The 20,340-nt window shown below is 36.1% G+C and overlaps 1 protein-coding gene across 4 annotated transcripts in view; it reads right to left on the bottom strand.

Annotated features, from left to right (window-relative positions):
* Window positions 1-20,340, bottom strand: part of LOC127426035 (voltage-gated potassium channel subunit beta-2) — a 181,352-nt gene that overhangs the window by 9,469 nt on the left and 151,543 nt on the right. For all 4 annotated transcript variants that reach the window (XM_051672495.1, XM_051672496.1, XM_051672494.1 and 1 more), the window contains 8 exons: window positions 20,179-20,223; window positions 19,546-19,590; window positions 17,492-17,535; window positions 16,557-16,643; window positions 15,511-15,596; window positions 10,287-10,407; window positions 8,576-8,670; window positions 4,985-5,105 (listed from right to left, as the gene is read on the bottom strand). In XM_051672495.1, the coding sequence (XP_051528455.1) occupies window positions 4,985-5,105; window positions 8,576-8,670; window positions 10,287-10,407; window positions 15,511-15,596; window positions 16,557-16,643; window positions 17,492-17,535; window positions 19,546-19,590; window positions 20,179-20,223 (644 nt within the window). The remainder of the gene's footprint in view (window positions 1-4,984; window positions 5,106-8,575; window positions 8,671-10,286; window positions 10,408-15,510; window positions 15,597-16,556; window positions 16,644-17,491; window positions 17,536-19,545; window positions 19,591-20,178; window positions 20,224-20,340) is intronic.

Genomic DNA, 20,340 nt, shown 5'->3' with positions numbered 1-20,340 from the left:
CTAGAGTGATAGCTAAAGACTTGAAGGAATCATTGGAACTAGTTAACATCTCTTTTCAGTCTACTATACATACACATATTTAGTAAATTACTGCTGTTTATCACTATGTAGGTTTGGGCAATGGTAGAATTTTGCTATGCTATTTATTCCACAGTAGACATTTCCATGTGGCTTTAAGTGGACAGGACTTTGTTACGTTATTTATACATGAGAGCAAAAAAGAAACCTGGAGTAATGCCAAAATAGAAAGCGGGACATGTCCCAAACAAGTCAAGATGAGGAAGAACTTGTTTATAAGGGGTGTTATGCACAATGCAAAGCAGAGTTTAACTGTTTACAGTAGCCGGGCAACATTACAACTTTCCACATTATTACAGCTATTTTTAGCTACTTTGAATGTGGCTTTGAATGTCGATACAATCCTTTTTATTATTATAGTTTTAGTGTTGTGAGTCTTTTGTTTTTAACTCGAGTGATAGATGATAAAAAGCTATTTTTGCACTTATTCCCAACTTATTAATCTTTTACTGTCAAGAAAATGTCCTGGTCCTATTTTACTCCTAAATCAAAAGAAACAAATAAGAAATTATATTGTTCATATAGAAAATAAACCCCATTTTTAGGGCCATTCATATTTTTTACATTGTGCCATTTTACATTTTACAGCATCAAGCGCCTTTTTGCCCTCCACATGACAAGCATTTCAGAAAGCATCACAGAGGGGCAATTTTACGAGTCTGCCATGCAAGAAAGCGGGAGATGTGCACAATAAACTTTGAAAAGATGTATTTGAAAGAGAAACAAAAACTGTTAATTGATTAGATTGCTGAAAGTAAAAAGAGGACTCGTTTATGTTATGGTCCTCTTGGCATTTTTTGTGAATGTAATTACAGTAGTTCAGTAACTGGGGTCTCTGGATACTCGGAAAAGATAAGGTAATTAAAAGAAATTATGAGACACTCAATGTGTTCACAAATTTGGACAATTTTTTAATATTTCTTGTTTCTGTGTACTGTCTAAGACAATTTGTGAGGCAAAAACGTGTGTGAAAAACAATTTGTTGTAAAGTGGCATCACTTAAAAGACTTAAATGTATTCGGCAGCACTGACACGAGTCACGTGAAAGCCCCTTAACGTGTATAAAGGCCTTTGCACAACAAACGTGAATGTTTGGCACGATTTCTCACCACAATCAACATATTTAAACAATAGATTCCTAATGAGCCATTCTCACCTGGAGCGAACATTCGTGCAGCGACAAAGCAATCTTTTTTTTTTTTGAGTGTCAATTTTGTTTTTCGCCCGACGAAGAAATGCCATGACCAATAATATATAAGCTTTAGATCACATGTCAAAAGCCAATGCAGTCACTAGAACCAGAGCAACAGGTGGCACTAAAGCACAGAAAGCTGTTTTGACCACCGACAATAAACGCTGAAGTAACTTGAGGAAGAAATCGTGAAAACCAGCAGTGAAGATGTTTATTTCATCTGCATCAAATTCCTTAACAACTGGAAAAAAATAAATAAAAAAATTCTCATATGGATTCTCTTAACATGTAAATTATATTGTTAAATCACTGCCTTGCATCCCCTTTAAATCCGATCTTTTATGTGGATTGTCTTCATATTTTATTCCATATTGCTGCATTATTTGGTCTTTGCATTTAATCTTACATGAGTTCTCTTATATCTTTAATATAATATACACTGGCGGCCAAAAGTTTGGAATAATGTACAGATTTTGCTCTAATGGAAAGAAATTGAGCATTCAACTGATCACAGTGTATAGTCAGGACATTAATAACATGAAAAATTACTATTACAATTTGAAAAAAAAAAACTACTAAACTACTTCAAAGAGTTCTCATCATAAAATCCTCCACGTGCAGCAATGACAGCTTTGCAGATCCTTGACATTCTAGCTGTCAGTTTGTCCAGATACTGGTACTTTTATTTACCAAAGTGGCATTCAACTGATCACAATGTATAGTTCAGAACTACTTAAACTATTTCAAAGAGTTCTCATCCAAAAATCGTTCACGTGCAGCAATGACAGCTTTGCAGATCCTTGACTCAGGTGACATTTCACCCCACACTTCCTGTAGCACTTGCTATAGATGTGGCTGTCTTGTTAGGCACTTCTCACGCACCTTACAGTCTAGCTGATCCCACAAAAGCTCAATGGGGTTAAGATCCATAACACTCTTTTCCAATTATCTGTTGTCCAATGTCTGTTTCTTTGCCCACTCTAACCTTTTCTTTTTGCTTTTCTGTTTCAAAAGTGTCTTTTTCTTTGCAATTCTTCCCATAAGGCCTGCACCCCTGAGTCTTCTCTTTACTGTTGTGCATGAAACTGGTGTTGAGCGGGTAGAATTCAATGAAGCTGTCAGCTGAGGACATGTGAGGCGTCTATTTCTCAAACTAGAGACTCTGATGTACTTATCCTCTTGTTTAGTTGTACATCTGGTCTTCACATCTCTTTCTGTCCTTGTTAGAGCCAGTTGTTCTTTGTCTTTGAAGACTGTAGTGTACACCTTTGTATGAAATCTTCAGTTTTTTGGCAATTTCAAGCATTGTATAGCCTTCATTCCTCAAAACAATGATTGACTGATGAGTTTCTAGAGAAAGCTGTTTCTTTTTTGCCATTTTTTACCTAATATTGACCTTAAGACATGCCAGTCTATTGCATACTGTGGCAACTCAAAAACAAACACAAAGACAATGTTAAACTTCATTTAATGAACCAAACAGCTTTCAGCAGTATTTGATATAATGGCAAGTGATCTTCTAGTACCAGATTATCAATTTAGCATGATTACTCAAGGATAAGGTGTTGGAGTGATGGCTGCTGTCTAGATTTGATCAAAAATGACTTTTTTCAAATAGTGATGGTGCTGTTTTTTACATCAGTAATGTCCTGACTATACTTTGTGATCAGTTGAATTCCACTTTGGTGAATTAAAGTATCAATTTCCTTCTGAAACATCAAAATCTGTACATTATTCCAAACTTTTGGCCGCCAATATACATCTCTGCATCTTTGCCTTTGTATCACTTTTTAAATAAACAACTTTACGGATCTTAAGTGTTTTTCATAACCAAATATTAATACTATTGCTGTGACTTGCAGTGCACTCTGTGTGCCTTTGAATACCAAAAACAAAATCGTTATTGCTGTGCTATTTTTAACAGTCATTAAAAATATCTAATAATGGGTCAGACTGAAGATGGGATTTGTTGGGTGAGATTGCCAGCTTGCTCACTGGGGGTGTAAATACAAATATTATTTATTTATTTTAAGGCACAATTTACAACAACCTTTTATTTTTTTTATTTATTTTTTTAGCAAACCGCACAAGTATGACTCTGAGACATAACAGATATTAAAGCTTATTTTTCTATTAAAGCATAATTTTCTGTAAATCTGCTTTGAAATGTGTTGTGAAAAACGCAAATACAAATTAAAATGACGACTTATTGCTTGCACTCTTGGAGCGTTTAAATTTCATCACGTTTAATTAGTAACATGCAGGGTTTTAAGCAAATATAACACAAGTATGTACATGGCGATTAGATAGTCAAACATTTGTTTGAACAGTCATTATGAGTGTACATTATGCAATGATTTTATACAAATGCACACTCGTGTTGGTTTGAGTATTTCTGTAACTGCTGATCTCCTGGGATTTTCACACACAACAGTCTCTAGAATTTACTCCGAATGGTGCCAAAAACAAAAAACATCCAGTGAGTGACAGTTCTGTGGATGGAAACGCCTTGTTGATGAGAGAGGTCAACAGAGAATGGCCAGACTGGTTCGAACTGACAAAGTCTACAGTAACTCGGATAACCACTCTGTACAATTGTAGTGAGAAGAATATCATCTCAGAATAGGTTGATGCTGTTTTGGTAGCAAGAGGGGGACCTACACAATATTAGGCAGGTGGTTTTAATGTTGTGGCTGACGGTGTACCGTATGTGTGACAGTGGCATATAAAATATTGTTGACCAGGATCATTTTCTTTTGTGAGAATCACCCCTTTATTATCATATATACTGTACCATTACCATGATATAATATTACTGGACCCACTTAATATTAGGTGTCTTTAACTACTATGTACTTAAGCATTTGATACAATGTACTTATTATGTACACACGTGTTGTTGCATTGTACTTACATTTAAAATAAATGCATTTATTTACATATGTAGTTACACTGTTAACCTTACGCCTAACCCTAAACCTACCCGTGCCTCAACTTCAGTAGCAGCAAATGTGAAACTTGTGAGAATTTTGCATAACAACATGTAGTTACACAATAAATACATTGTATTTTATGTATTTTAATGCTAGTACATACAGTAGTATTTAAAGACCAGAATATAAAGTGGGACCAAATTATTCATACCATGATACAGGATTTTGGTCATACAGTCCACTGCTAGAATGGGCGCACACACACACACACACACGCACACACCCCAAATGGTTTAGTCAGGTGGTTTTCCCTTTAACGGGACTATTACAGTGTGTGGTAGATCATGTTCTTAAGCTCTCAGGTTTTGAGATTAGATTACTGTACTTAAAGAGGATGTTCTTAAATCAAACCGTAGCAGCCCTTATAAAAGCCTTCATTCTAGATCTTACCGAGGACATTTATTTGAAACGTTAAACTGCATTATATAACACTTCTCTTCTCAAATACCATAGTGAATATTGTGAAACACTATACGAAATCGACCTTACACTATCATACTTTACATTTAACGCTACACTTATCGCTGGGAGGAAGAATCGTCCATTAACAGTTCCCTAATCACATTCATTTGAGAACCCATCCGCAGGCGAACAGACGCTTCCACTCCAGTGGTCTGAAGAAAGGGGGGATGAGGGGGGGAGAGGATGAGCGAGGGACAGGACGGACGGACAGACAGACAGAAAGAGAGAGAGCGGCAGTGTGTCTTTGGGTTAGGCATACCAATGGCTAGCTGTGGCAGCGTGCAGCCCAGCCGCTCAGCGATTGCCTGCAGCTCTTTCAGCTTCGCCTGCTGGCGTCGGCCCTCCTCGCTCAAGATCTTGTCCTTCAACCACTGGTAGCCCTGTTAACAACACAGCACACCTGCTCAAAAACAGGGGCCCACGCCTACAGCAGTGCACGTACATACACACAGAGTACAAACATCACATGCACTCTCAGACGTGAAACACCCAGCAGCACCTGTGTGGGCGAGGGCCTGTTTTTAAACATGTGACTTTGTCCGCCCAAAAGGTCAAGCGAGCAGAGATGAAATTCTGCTCGTAGAACTTAAGGGGGTAAAGAGACCTTATATACACACACACAAACAAAGATTTTAAATTGGTTTGACATTACTGGTTAGGTTAAGGGAACTTCTTTTTGCAGTAAAAATACTGGCAACATATTTTTTTAATGATTTAAATAACATAAATTTTTCTATAAATTGAAGTCAACATGAAATCAAAACTGACCCCATATTTCAAGGCCGGGTCTTCATTTGAACAAACCCGATATCAATTCTTAAAATCACAAGATCGATTTTGTACTTTATGGCAGGAGTGCAAAATATGTAGATCGCAAGACAATCACTGGTTGACCTCATTAACATGTTAAAAGGAAAAGAGAGTAGAGAAAAAATCTAAAAAATAACAAGAATCTTTAAGACCTCATTTTGGTACCTGCGCACTGTTTGACAGAGACGTACCCTTTTTTGGTCGACCAGCTAGACACATTAATCTGGATATATTTGAAAATTGTGTTTTTGTTTTCTTAACGCTCTCTGTCCACACTGCCGTTTTAAAGCATTTTTCAAAAGTTTATCGTCCACTATAAAATGTATGAATACCCTTAAATCACTTTACTGTGCATACAAAAAAAAAAAAACACCGTTCCATGTACGGTCTGAAACGCAATTGTCCTCATGTTCCGTTGCCGGACAGCAATTTCGAGTAAACTTTCCATTGTCTTTGAAGGAATGCATTTATCTTTAACAATGCTATCAAAGTGAATATCAGGCACAACAACGCTGCTTCAACATGGGCTGCCATCTTGATTTTTTTTGGGTTGAATGGATCAACTTGACTGCATCACATGACAACAAATACATCATCGCTTTCAGACATCTCTGTGTCCCCTGTCCACACTACAACGTGAAGACAGGGTTTTCAAATGTATCCACTTGGTAAAGCATTTTCGAAAAAAGCTCAGTTTTCGCTGTCAAATACGTAGAGAATCTACCAAGGTCAAAACATAGAGAAAAAGAAAAACTTATTTGTGTGGATGTGGCCTTTGTCTTGGGTTACCCACACCAATAAATCCATCTCTTCATCTGCACATTAAAAAAAAACTTTGGTTTTCCTAGTCCTTAGAGCAAAAATTCAAAGAACCGGAAAGTAAATATGCCTGACGAAAATGATGCAGTGCCACGCTTCTTACATTTTTCTTCCCCCTGCATGCACAGTAAGGGGATTTAAGCATTTTCAGACGTTTCAGTATGGATGAGCAACTTTTGAAAAACAGGAATGAAGAGGGAGAGAGTTTCAAAACGAAAAAAGCGTGTTTACATTTACGTGGATAAAAGTGGACGTAGTCTCACTGACAGGCAGCTTATGTGTGCATGCTTTATGTGCACTCGTGGAGTTGCGGTAATGCGATAAATACACTTTGAAATTCAGCGAAAATTCCCTTCTTGGTAAGGTATTAATGTACACAGTCATTTGTGTCTAAAACTAAAATAAAAAACTGGATTTGTATATATATATATAAATAATCAGACTTGAAGTGTAAATGGAGCCTAAAAGACTTGTCACTATGTTGTTAATATTAATCAAACAATAACAAGAAAATAGCTTTAAAACATATTAAATCATAAAATAAAAACAAGTGATTTGAGTAGTTTTGTTACATTTCATTCTTTTTTAAATTTCCGAATGTACACTGTAATACTTGATACTGCTGTTAAAAATGAAAAACACTGTTTTCTTAATTTCGTTATCTTTGTTCTATTGTTTTATAGTTCTATTGTCATTTTTTCTTTGTTCTTACTTTATTACAGACTGTTTACTTGTCTTGAATAGTTACTTGATAACTTAAAACAAGTTTACTCATATTAGTTTGTATTTTTTAGTGGTATTAAAATTGGCATTGATAATCATCAAATGTATTTCACATAAGCAAAATGGGCATTATAACTGAAATATACCCAAATTAATTGGAACAGAATCAAATTGAATCCGAATCAATTCAATGGGCAATGGTCTTATAGTGCACAATCCATTGGTCCATGTTATTCCTAAGACAAATATTTGTGTAGATAATTTTTCATTAAAATGTTAAACGACTCTCCTTTAAGGCTGACGCCGCCTTTGTAAAATCCTGTAAATAATGCAGTAACTGGCAAGTTAACAGTGCAATTTAATGTCAGTTAATGTTAATGTAATAAAGTTATGACAATAATAGGAACTAAAGATACATTTGAAAAAGAAGTGTTACCATTTGGATACAACTTGACCTTCAGCCCTTATATCCCAGTCACCAAATAAATCTTAGATATGACCTAAATTCTGGGACAAAATGTTATTTTCTCTGCAATCGCGTGCAAACTCATGTTCCGGTCTGCCTCCATTCTGGTATGGTGTGCCCACTTTTTACGATTCATTTAATTCCCGACTGACACAAGCAAGTCAGTCCTACTTTTTTTTTTTTTTTTTTCATTTAATATTCTGGTTCACTTGGAAGTATTCACATTACAGAAATAAAATGGGTTGTGAATGCCATTTCATGTTGACTTTAACAACTAATCAATTTGCTATTGCAATTTGTATATAAGATTAAACTATAATAAACATCAAAATGAGCATGTTTGTGTGTGTTCTAGACCAGGATAAAAAAAAATCCATTCTAAGGTCCATCAATTATAAATATTAAACACAGTGGAAAAGGACTGATGTGATGTAATGATCTAAACACTCATGGGTCTCTAAACCAAACAGACACATCACTGTTCAGATCACCAGCACGTTTGTGTTATAGTCAAGTGTCAATACACGCATACGTTACACTGGGGTAACAAGAAATCAGAAACAATTAACAGTGTGACACAAGACTACAGAAGGAAGAGGGTGAAGTCAAGATGACGAATCACAAAACACCAATGGACCAAAACATGCGACTACACCAACATACAGCTCAGAACGGGTGTTGGTGCATGTAGTGTGCACGTGTGTAAGTGTTTTAGTGTGTATGTTGTTTTAAAGACATAGATACACAGATAAAAAAAAAGTGTCAATCCTCCTCAGAGTTACCAGGGAAGCTCATTCACATAACAAAAAATAAACATGTTGAAGATCAGGCGTGAGAATTCATGCCATCAACAAGGAAGTGTCACAGACAAACACATCTACAGGAAAACACCCAAAGCTAGAACCTGGAAGACATGGAACACATTCACATTAGAACAACAGAGACACGAAAGGAAAACACATATGAGCCCACGAATGTTTCCAGAGGACCAGGAAGAGGAAGGGACAGAAAGAGTCATGGGAAATGTAGTACCTTCAGAGATGCTCGAGAGTACGGCGGCACCCCGCTGTCATATTTTCCTGAGATTATCCCGCAAGCCAGCGGGGACCACGTCATCGCACCCACACCTGCGAACAGGTATGTTCAGTTTCGGCCCATACTAAAGTGCTGATATCGGTGGGTTAAAGGAAAAGTTCACATTATGAAAATGAAAATTCTCTCATCATTTACTCACCCTCACTTTCCTTCTTATGCGAAACACAAAAGAATGCACATATATTTAGCGCTCAACAATGCAAGTTCTCTTATAGCGCTCGTTATCGAGCAACAGATGTTAAGATTTTCACTGTGAAACTACTTAAATTTTGGGTTGTTTCTCCCTAAAACCTATAGTATGCCTTCAGAAGACTTGGAGTAAGATGCATGATTTGCAAGGACTAATTTTATGATACTTTTGAATAGGGATGCTCCAGTCGATCGGCCACCGATCGGTATCGGCCAATATTCACATCTTATGACTCGATCGGTGATCGGTAATTTGGCCGATCGCATTAACCGATCGCTCATGTCACAAAAGACGCGTGGCTCCTTTAAGATATTGCAGCACTCTCATGGCATCATGGAGGGTGGGGAATACTGTCATAGTGTTGTAAGACCAGGGGCGTAGATTCCGGGGGGAATATTTATACCATGATCAATGGAAACATGTAAATGCTTCACGCTGCAACCCCCCCAATAATCACGGCAAATCTACGCCCTTGTGTGAGACAATAAACTTGATTCAGCAGTTAATAACGATGCAATGGGAGACGTATGGTGAATAAGAAAAGTTTGTGTATTGTACTGTTAATGTGGTGTTTCACACGTGACAAGGCAAAGGGAAAACAGCGCGAGCTGTGAAACGGTCCTTATTATCGATCATGGCAGCAGCCTTCTCAGTCTCCGACAGGCATAGGCATCTCAGTAATAAATGTTACAAGATGTGGTGTAATTCAAACATCTTTATTAAATATCCCCTGATTAATTGGCGTTAACAATAGTAGCACCTGTGGAGTTCAGAAACATGTGCTCTTTTTCTGCTTTCATCTCTTTCCCTCATGGGAGAGCGCATGTTCCCCTCATTAAAGTTCAAACAGCAACAAGTGAAAAATTACCTATTAATACAATTATCCAACTAAATGATAAGGCAGGGAAGGAATTTATAAATATAATAATTCTTTATGCAATATTAAGATACCACAATATAATGGAAAAATAATATTGAACTAAAATAAGGAATAATAATAATTATATGAAATAATGGCAACGAATCAATAACCAAAAATGTCACATTAAGTTTAACTGCACCTATGGGTGATCAGTTTGTCTTCAGTTTGACACTTAGATTAATTTTTTATAGGGCTATCTATCTTAATATAAAGAATATTTTGTTAGCTTATACATTTTTTAAAGTCTTATTAAAAAAGCTTTTTTAATATGCCTTTTAAACTTTTTTTGTTAGCAAACACTAGGCAAAGTGATATTACTGGAAAGAAGGAAATTCAGTTAATAGTGACAGTGTGCAGAAAGCTTACATACAACCAGTTATGAAAGAGATCTTGATAAAAGGTGAAATGATCGGTACATGTCCTTTTGAGTTCTGCATGATAAAGTCATTCGGGTTTGGAATGACATGTGGGTGAGTAAATCACAACAGAATTTTTATTTTTGAACTATTTCTTTGTAGAACGACTTCATCGCTTACCGATCTTATGGAAGAGCTCAGGAAGCTGTACCTCCACTTTCTCCCTCTGAAACATGTGATATTCCGACTGTTCGCAGATTGGTGGGATCTGATTAAACTGCCGGGCCACAGAATACGCTTCCTACAAGACACACACGAAATGCATGAAATGATGAGGTCAGCATAGAAACAGCAACACTTAACCCAATGAATTAACTAAAAGAGGATATACCATGGAAAACCTGATGTTTGTTGTGCTTTTGAAATAAAAGAGTTTAATGTACTGTGTAGACATACTTCAACTTTCACAGTACATTACTCCCCACTAATATATGACCGTCCACATTTACATATCAACTCCTATTCTGTATTCAACTTCACAGGACTATCTGTTTGTACAACCAATGGAATACTGAGGGAATTTTCTGGAATCTGTTTGAAAACAGATTGTTTTTGCAGTTCCGTTCAGTGACATTAGTGCCAGAGAAATTACACACTTCAGTTTTAGGTAAAGTGAGCAACAAGAGAAGAAAGCTTTCTTACCATATTTTTTAGATATGTTAGAAAAGCAAACAGCGCAATTATGCAACGGGTTGCCATGCCGAGTTCTTTTAGTCAGCTGACTCGGCTGACAGGACTCACAAGCATCTCATTGCCGAGGTAAAATTGTTCCATATATGCCGTTCTTTGCATGTGCAGAAAGTCGGCTTTAATAAAAAAATTAAATGCTACAGAATATGGCTCCTTTAATGTTTGAAAACAAATCAGATTAATATAAGAAAGCACTGCAATAGTTTGCAGTTGTCATTTAAAAACCTTTGACCAATGAGTAATGGTTGATCAATTGATTTTCAATGGGCAATGCCAACATGATATCTAGATAGGCTGATGGCGATATAAAACAGTTATGTGTATTATACAATTTAATGACAGCAAATGAGACTTAACACAGAATAGCAAAAATGTATTAAATACCCATTTTACGCAATATTTACCGAAAATATGTGAAAATAGAAAACTATAGGGCTGGGAATTGATACAGATTTCCCGATTTGATTACATTCTGATGCAAAAGCATTCTATTTGATTTGATTATGATTATATTCTGGTTAATATGGGTATATTTCAGTTATAATGTCCATTGTGCTGACATATGAAAGCAATTTGGCCAATTTCGATACCACAAAAACTAAAATAAAAATTAAGTTAATACTTTAAGCTCTGAAGGTGTTTTTAAAGATTTCATGTTTCAGTGGCATACCCAAAATTAAAGGCTTATAATAAAAAATTAAAATTAAAAAAAAAAAAAAAAAAAAAAAAAGAGGGTCAAGCGTTTGATATCATTGTAAAGAAAACTTTTAAAATGTTTTAATGATATATAATGATACATTCTGAGAATCTAAACCTAAGAAACTGCTGAAAATTATTTTTTTCTTCTTATTTTTCTTGACATTATATACTGTATCTCTGGGTGTAAATATGGTAGCTCCAAAAAAAAAACTGCTTTTGCTTTGTTCCCAATCATGTCAACCGAATCTGAAAAAAAAATAAAAATAAAAAAATAAAAAAATAAATTGCATTGATACGACAAAGCAATCAAAAGTTATAGCATTACAATAATATTTATCATAGTGTCCAAAAGCCTCTCCAAACAAATAAAAACAAATTTATTCCACATGCAAACACAATGGCTAAAAGTATGCATAGCATGGAGACATGATTTTAGCAATGAGATTTCACAGAATGAGTTTAATTTGACTCAATGAGTCTGCATCGAGTCTGTGTCATTTACTTGGCGCCATCTCCTGGTGGCCATATGTAACATTGTGCTTCATGTGGATTATCTAATGATCTATGCATCTGATTACCTTGTGTGTGGGCTTGTTTGAAAGATAACCTCCTGTAAGTAATGGAATGTAATATTTTATTATCTATAAAGCATTGTTCTGTTTATTTTTCGTAAAGTTATAAGCGAAAATGCAGCATATCAGAAGAACCAGAATGAGCTTTATTGTCAAGTATGCTTACACATACAAGGAATTTGTCTTGGTGACAGAAGCTTCCAGTGCACGACAATAAAAAAAAACAGCAACAAGACAGAGATAATAATAAAAAATAATTAAAAATTGAATTAAAAAAACAAAAATAAAAATTGAATAAAACTGATTGGAAAAAGATTACTAAACACAGAACAAACAAACAAAAACAACATAAGAATAGGAGCGCTCCACACTGAGGCAGCCATTGGCGCCTTCATGATGTACAAACATATATAAGCAACACCAATATAATTGTCAAAGACATATACTTAGCAATTGCTTGCTATATTTTTGTCTGTGAGTAAAACACATATGGCTGGTTGTATTCTACTCTTTGAGAGCTTTCCAGCAACATATGACACATGGCTTTTTGATGAATTTGATGTTTTTACTGATTACAATAATATGCACAGTGCAAAATTATTAATAAATTATCAAAACGGAACACTTCTGATTTGTCTGCAAATTTCAAAGCACTTGTTCAGTTTTGGTCATAATGCCTGCATGCACTGGAAAGTACAGCCTCTAAGCTTTCAAACGATACTGTACCTATTTTGTGTTGGTCAAAACTGTAGTTACTAATGATTTGACAATTTTAGTTTTTTTGTTTGCTCGCCCAACCAAGCTGAAAGGGTTAACACTGAGCCTGTTTACATGCACGTCAATACGTTGATAACTCACAAAAATTAGCTTATTTAAAAAAAAAAAAAAACTGACAACGCAAGAAGAGCGTTTACATTAGGTTTGAAATAATCCAGTTGTTCTCTGCTTTTGACGTTCAGAAACACTTGCGTACTGCACATTGGATGAATTGGTAAGAATGCTGGTAAAGGTGTTTATATGCAACACAAAGTCGGAGTAATGGGCAAAAGTTTACCCTTGCTGATCGGTTTATTGATATTAAGTGTGATATTGCTATTATACAACATTTCAACTAAAAAGTAAATAAAACAAAATTAGGAAAATCTAATTACAGTCACAAAAAACATACTTGTGCATGGAACTACTTTCGTACGCCACAGAGGATCTGCTGTTGCTTGTTCAAAAGATGCGCACATGCCTCTGTTACTAATTTAAGCAACATTTTAGAACTAGTAAGGATGGTTTCTGCTATTTCTTTCAGTTATTGAAGAAACAAGGGTGTGTGTGGTTGTGTTTTTGAGAGAGAGAGAGAGCGCGATTGAGCGTGTGAGATTACCTGCGTCTGTTGTGACTCCCAAGCAGAGATGAACAGTAAAGCTATAGCGTGAATAAAAAGCTGGGGAATAAGAAGCTGAATTCAGCCTCTTGTTTTAGCAAGCTTGCTGAAGATAATGGAATTTTGGTCAAATACATCCTACTTTCTCCAAGTAAAAAATAGCTGTCCGAGCGGGGTCAGCCCTAAGTATTTCACATTAGCCGGTTCATTTCTCATTCTGAATGTTGAATGTTTAGATCTGCTCCCAACGCGGAAACTCCGGAAGGTAAGCACCTTGAATATGTGTGATTACTTCGTATGTTGTGTCTCTCAGCTGTGATAAGCCTTAATGCTGAAGCTGTTAGTTTAACTGTATTTCCCAGCTGTAGTGTAGAAGTAATCAGAGCGATCATGGAACGAGAGACAATGCGGATGACTTCAGAGAAACTGCTCGCTGACTGGCAGTGCTGACTCGAATGTTGTCAACTCACAACACATAAAAATGGTCTTTTGTTGCCATCTGCTGCCTAAAATCTTTAATGTAACAGGTAAAAATGAAAAGACGCATCAAGCTGCTTTTAACACATCTGTGCTGCTCTTACACTTTAGTTTAGTACACCACAAACACAAGCGGAGTGATACAGTGTCTGAGTGCTGCTATTCTGAGATATCAGCACTCTTGGAACATGTCTCATCCAATCAGATTCAAGGACCAAAACTAACTGTTGTATAAATATTAACCACACACTAAACAGCGGTAAATCTATTAGGCTGCATGTAGACTTCAAGTCCTTGTAGACTTCACGTGCTTACGTTCACTTTAGACCAAAATGAATGTGTTTGCAATAAAACCTCACTAAGACAAGCATTTTCACATGTATTTTACCATTTAGACACAGATCTGCGTAATCCATACCCATTAGCCACTTTTCCACTATAGGGCCAGTATGAGCCAGGGCTATCAACTGGTCAGCTGGGGCCAATAGCCTCGGACCTTGAGCATCAAGACAAAAATCTATCTGCGTTCCCACCATCGAGCCAATAACTCCCAACATCCACACCCTGCCCATTTCACAAGCAAGAGGGAAGCTCAAGCTGAGGTATTATGTTATCTAGTTATATAGAATATCGATTTTATATCGAAGTTAAACGGCAAGATAGCATTGACAACTCACCAACTGTAACTGCCATGGTGTCCCGAGTGGTCTCTCTACTAACAGAGTGTTGATGTCCCAGCACACCGAACCATGGAAAGTAATTTCTTTGGGCACCGCTTTGTCCATTGGGCACTTTAGCGGATTTGTACTGTGTCCGCATTTGTTTTCCCGAACCTGTCCAGTTGTGCGTTGGATTCACAACCTGAGAAGTTTGGCGAAACTCCTCCTTTGACATAGAACTCGCCTCAATCTCCAGTTGGCCTTGTTTGGTCCAAGGGTAATTGGCAGGCCAAAGGCCATTGGCCCTGAGAAAGCCCCAACGATGCACAATGAAGCCCCGGAAGTGACAGTGGGAATGCAACTGGCCCTAGCACGCCCTAATTTGGGCCAATAGTGGTAACGTGGCTATTGATATTGTGATCGTTCAAATGAAGATCATGATTAATCAGAAAATCGATTTTCCCCAGCCCTCCCTGATACAAAAGGGGAACCAACACTTCTGTTTATCTGCAAAGAAGGCACATTTACAATTACAATTTACAATTTCAAAATGGCCAAACATAAGTTGATTATTCGCACCAGATGATATATTATTCTATCGTTATAAATTAGTTGTGCATGGCAATGCTGATGAGGCAGCACTGAAAACAAACAAGCAAACCACTGTTTAACATTCTGTCATTCACCAATGTGAAACTGAGTTTTCATGACTCAGAATAAGCAGTATTGTTTTAGGTGTTCTCCACCCAGTATTTAAGGTTTTACTGCTTTACTGACAGTACCTATTAAGGAATCTTTCAGAACAAAAGCAAACTTGGTGGTTGATAACAGAGTAAGAACATCTAAAAGTTAGAGGAAAAATGGTGACTCACCATGATTTCCATCGGACTCCAGCGTGATGTGCCCCAGTACATTGCCATTCCCTGATTGATCACATGAGTCATCGCCCGCACCGTCTCTGCCAATCAGATCACAGATTCCCCAAGATTTAATGCACAATACATCATGGTGCCATTAGAACATGTCAGTTTAGGTAACAAGTGAAAAATTAACAATCAAAACAGAAGCAGCTAGATTAATGCAAGAGGGGAAAGTTTAAGTGATAAATCACTTCTGGAGAAGTTGAATCAATATTTGTGAGAAAACAAACAACTGCTGCTTCGGGTCAATATGAACCTCAACTCAGGAAAACAATGCCTGAAAGTGGGCAGGGAAAGATCTACCTATAATAAACAACGGCAGCTGTAATTTACTACTTTTGCTGATGGCCAAGTTTGATTACATGATTTCTGTGTGGAAGAGAGGGAAAGAGAAATTGACTATTGAAGAGACAAGCTATTTAATGACATGATGGTTACAGGCCCCCGAGCTGTTTTTGTTTCAACCGTTGACCTGTGTGCACTTTCTAAAGGGCAGCTAGACCAATAAAAGTGGATCAAATAACATTTCTGTCTCGATTTTTAAAGAGCAGCCACCTCTTCGCCTGAAAACATTTGTTGAGATTTCATTCAGGTTGGCGACTTACAAAAGGCCATCTGTGCAATCTGAAAAGATCTTGTTACTTAAGTTTTAAAAGTCACAAAGTAGTGCCCAATTCAATAGCACCCAGTGGCTCAAGTAAAAAGAACCCATCAATGAATCTCTGTGATATTTTGGTGCCTGGATATGGCTCGGGTCCCTTCTTTAATCTAATTGATTTTTTCGCCTATTTTACCATCCGCCAAGCGAAAGTTGTTAATCCAAAAAGTTGCTAAAAAGTAAAAGAACATCTCTTTTCTAAAAGCCACAAAATTTAAGGTATCATCCCGTAGCAAATCCCCAACCCAAGCAAGCACAACTTACAATGAACCATTAACAAATGAATGTGGGATTCGTTTTGTATTTTCCTGATAAAAAGGGCAATGATTTTGAGTCTTACCTTCCATGGGTGTGTTGGGGTCTGGTCTGTTTGCAAACACTACATCCACATATTCTAACTGCAATCTCTCCAACGATGCCTTTAAACCTATAGACAAGTGTCAACAATATTCAATAGGGTGCAACAGTTTAGTTCTGGAAGTAAAAATCCCATTCATTTTCTCCATTGGGAAACCGATTATTAACTGTAACTTATAAACCTTCAAAGACAGACCTACAGTGAGCTCTGAGGTTGTTCGTCAATGGTATATGCTTCAAGCCGTCAGTAAACATAATAGCAACATTTTTGATGAAAAACTACACTACCCATGATCTCGAGGGGGGAAAGAACCACCAATCAGAAAACAGTGGCAAACAAAGTGCACCAAAAGAGCTCTGCAGTGACCGCCCACTTCCATAACGGAATAGAGTCGGTCATCCTACATTCTTAACTACTTATATATTTGTATGTACATTATCTGAATATTCTCCAATACAATATGTATGATTTATATATTTATAATCAGCAATGTTAAATCAATACATTTTAAATTTTCCATTGTTTTTAATTCAAATACGTCATTTGCGGTGCTTAATGGGACATGGGTCTTGTACCTTTGTCTTTTTGTCAGATTTTCAAATACTTTCTGCTTCAATTCAAACTTTTTAATGTTGTGATTCACCCTGGAGCTGGTTGGTTTAGTTTATGGCTTATAACTCTTTTTATGAAGAATTGTATGAAATTTCTAAGGAAAAATGAATAGAAACAATACTTCCGGAACCAAGGTGGCTGAAAAAAAAAAAAAAAAAAGAGCAGGAACTTTTGTGCTCTATTCAGTACACATTTTTTAAACATACACCAACATTAAAACTGATCAATTTTATATCCACTACAGTACCACAATGTGATATGAAACAATGTTTTTGTTACATTGAGCTGTTTTATGCTAGACTCACCTTCTATAATGTGCTTTCTAGACAGTCCTCTCTCTGTCTCTGCTCTGGAGAACAATTGCAGTGTTGTTATGCAATTATTTATGATTACCTTTTGTAAATGATATTGCAAAAACATAACTAAATAATAGTTTAATATCAAAATTAATATAATTTCATCCAACTTTTAAAAGATGGAACATATTATACATCATTAGGGATGCCAATACCAATATTTAGCCACTTACCGTACTTTTTGTCATCAGATCACTGTTTTCTGTTTTGTTTTGTTTTTTTGCTTTTAAAAATGTACAAAGAGGTCCAAATGTTGTTGTTGTTGTTGTTTTTTTGTTTTTTTTTTTTTTTATTGTTCTCACAATAAAAAAAAAATTCCATTGAACAACTGGATCTGTTAAACACTTGACAAAAAATTTAAAGGGATAGTTCTACAAAAAATTACAATTCAGTCATTGTTTACTCACCCCTCTGTTGATATAACCCTATATGACTTTCTTTTTCTTAACACAAAGGGAGAAATTGTATATATATATATATATATATATATATTTAAATTGTACTCAGCTATACAATGGCAGTTTATGGTGACCACCTCTTCAAGCTTCAAAAGAACACAAAAGTATAATTCAGAAGTCTAATAAATTATTCCATGAGACTCATGATTGTTATGAAAGCATACAATAAGGTTTGGTGAGAAACAAACCAAAATCGAATGTATTATTTAGTGAAAATGTTCATGAAAATGTTAGTAAAATTTGTTTTGAAAGTTTTTGTACCGGTGCCAGTTCTCAGTGGACGGAGTTACTTGAGCAATACCGAAAACAAAAAACAAGCAATCCTTCGCTCGTCACGGCTGGTTAGGACAAAAACATAAAAATACACCTTTTATCGCATGTCATTTGCCGTCAGGTTAGGACACGGTGTGACTGAGGCTGCCTGTATCGTCCCCTATGTTTCTGTTTGATTTCCAAATACTCAGTTCAAAAAAATAAGGCTGGGCATAGAAATGCATCAATTCCTCGACTACATACTCTTCAGACATGTTTAGTAAGTTCTGTTCTCTGTTTTGTGTGCAGCTGTGTTGTGCTCTGTTGTCGCTATCACTGTGGCGGGCCTGTTTTTAGATAAACAAAACAAGTTTTTGCTTGAAAGCCCCAATGTCGCGAGGGGGCTGCGTGAACTGTTGCTCTCGTGCCCTATCATGAATGCGTACAGGAGATCAATGGTCAGTGGAAATTTTCAGTAAATAATACATTCGATTTTGGTTTGTTTCTCACCAAACCTTATCATATGCTTTCATACCAATCATGAGTCTCATAGAATAATTTATTAGACTTCTGAATTATACTTTTGTGTTGTTTTGAAGCTTGAAGAGGTGGTCACCATAAACTGCCATTGTATGACACCACTGAACAAAATTTTTTCACAATTTCTCCCATTGTGTTTAGAAAAAGAAATGAAAGTCATCTAGGGCTATAACAACACAGGGGTGAGTAAACAATGATTGAATTTTCATTTTTGGGTGAACTACCCCTTTAAGAGAGCCACAATAAAAGAAAGTTTGAAAAATAAAAATATATAATACCATTGATGTGTGTGGGAGTATTTTGCACGCTTAAAACATTTTATCACTTCTGTTTTTACAGTTCTAAACAATAGAACACACCTTTTACATATACAATTTTATGCATATACTCTTTGAACATGCTTTTTCAGATTTTTTTTTTTATTTTAGTATGTATTTCTTTATATTATATATAAAAAAAAAGATTCTAAACTTAATACAATTTACGTTTTTTATTATGTTAAATTATTATATATTTTTTTTTTTATATTTATTGCCATTTTCATGTTGTTGTCCAATATGCAGATGGTTTTAATTTGTCAATAATCCCTATCCGTTAAAGAATACTTTAAAAGATTAAAGTATCAGTCTCCAAGAACTAAACTATAAATGTAAACTATTAAAGACTATACCTCCTGAACATCAAAGCCAAACACATGAAATGTATTTGCCTAATGTCATAATTCATTTTAAAATAAATATTAAATATACATACTTTCCACCCCAAAATATTTTTGTTGTAATGACTAAACTGGAGCGTCTGCAAAAAAAAGGAAAATAATTTCAAATTAGGTTGCATGTATGTGAGAAGCTTTTAATAAGTAATTACAAAGTTGCAAATAATTACAACTGAATAATGGCTTGGGGTTACCATTTTAACTTCAAAGGAACAAACACACACACACACGACAGAAATAAGCTTGTTCTCTGCAGAGGTGAGGGGTTGTGTGTCCTGATATTGATGCACTCTGACTAGCACAATGACTAAGCAGCACACACACACTTATGAAGATCATCTCCTGTGGAGAGCTCAGTTACTTTGCATCGCATTATCCGTGCACAGTGAGAGCCCACCTAGCTTTGAATTAAAACAACTTAACAAGCCCTACTATTAAACATGACACTCTGTTAGATGATGTTACCTAATACACACATACAGTATATCAGGACATCAAGTACAAAACAAACACAAGCTTTAAAGATGTGACATCTACGACGTGAGCCGGAGCATCAATGTTTAATGTTTTTCCCTGTCTGCAGTTTATGGTGGCACAATTGCTGAGTTATCAGCACCAGATGAGAAATGGTCGAGAGGAAATGAAAAGCTGAACACCATTAATGAACATACCTCCATCCTTTCTTCTTTATGATGTTGCCCAGCACCATTTCTGCCCTGGAACAGAAAACGATATGCTTATCACTCTAATCCGTCATCTTATTGGCATCTACAGCCAACACGACTGGTAGCCAAGGAAACATTTTGAAGTGTTGTAAAACAGATGGTTAGGTA

Source organism: Myxocyprinus asiaticus, chromosome 35, assembly GCF_019703515.2.
Source record: "Myxocyprinus asiaticus isolate MX2 ecotype Aquarium Trade chromosome 35, UBuf_Myxa_2, whole genome shotgun sequence".
Classification (NCBI taxonomy): domain Eukaryota; kingdom Metazoa; phylum Chordata; class Actinopteri; order Cypriniformes; family Catostomidae; genus Myxocyprinus; species Myxocyprinus asiaticus.
The sequence above is the reverse complement of the archived record's forward strand: the minus strand, read 5'-3'. Positions and strand labels throughout refer to the sequence as shown.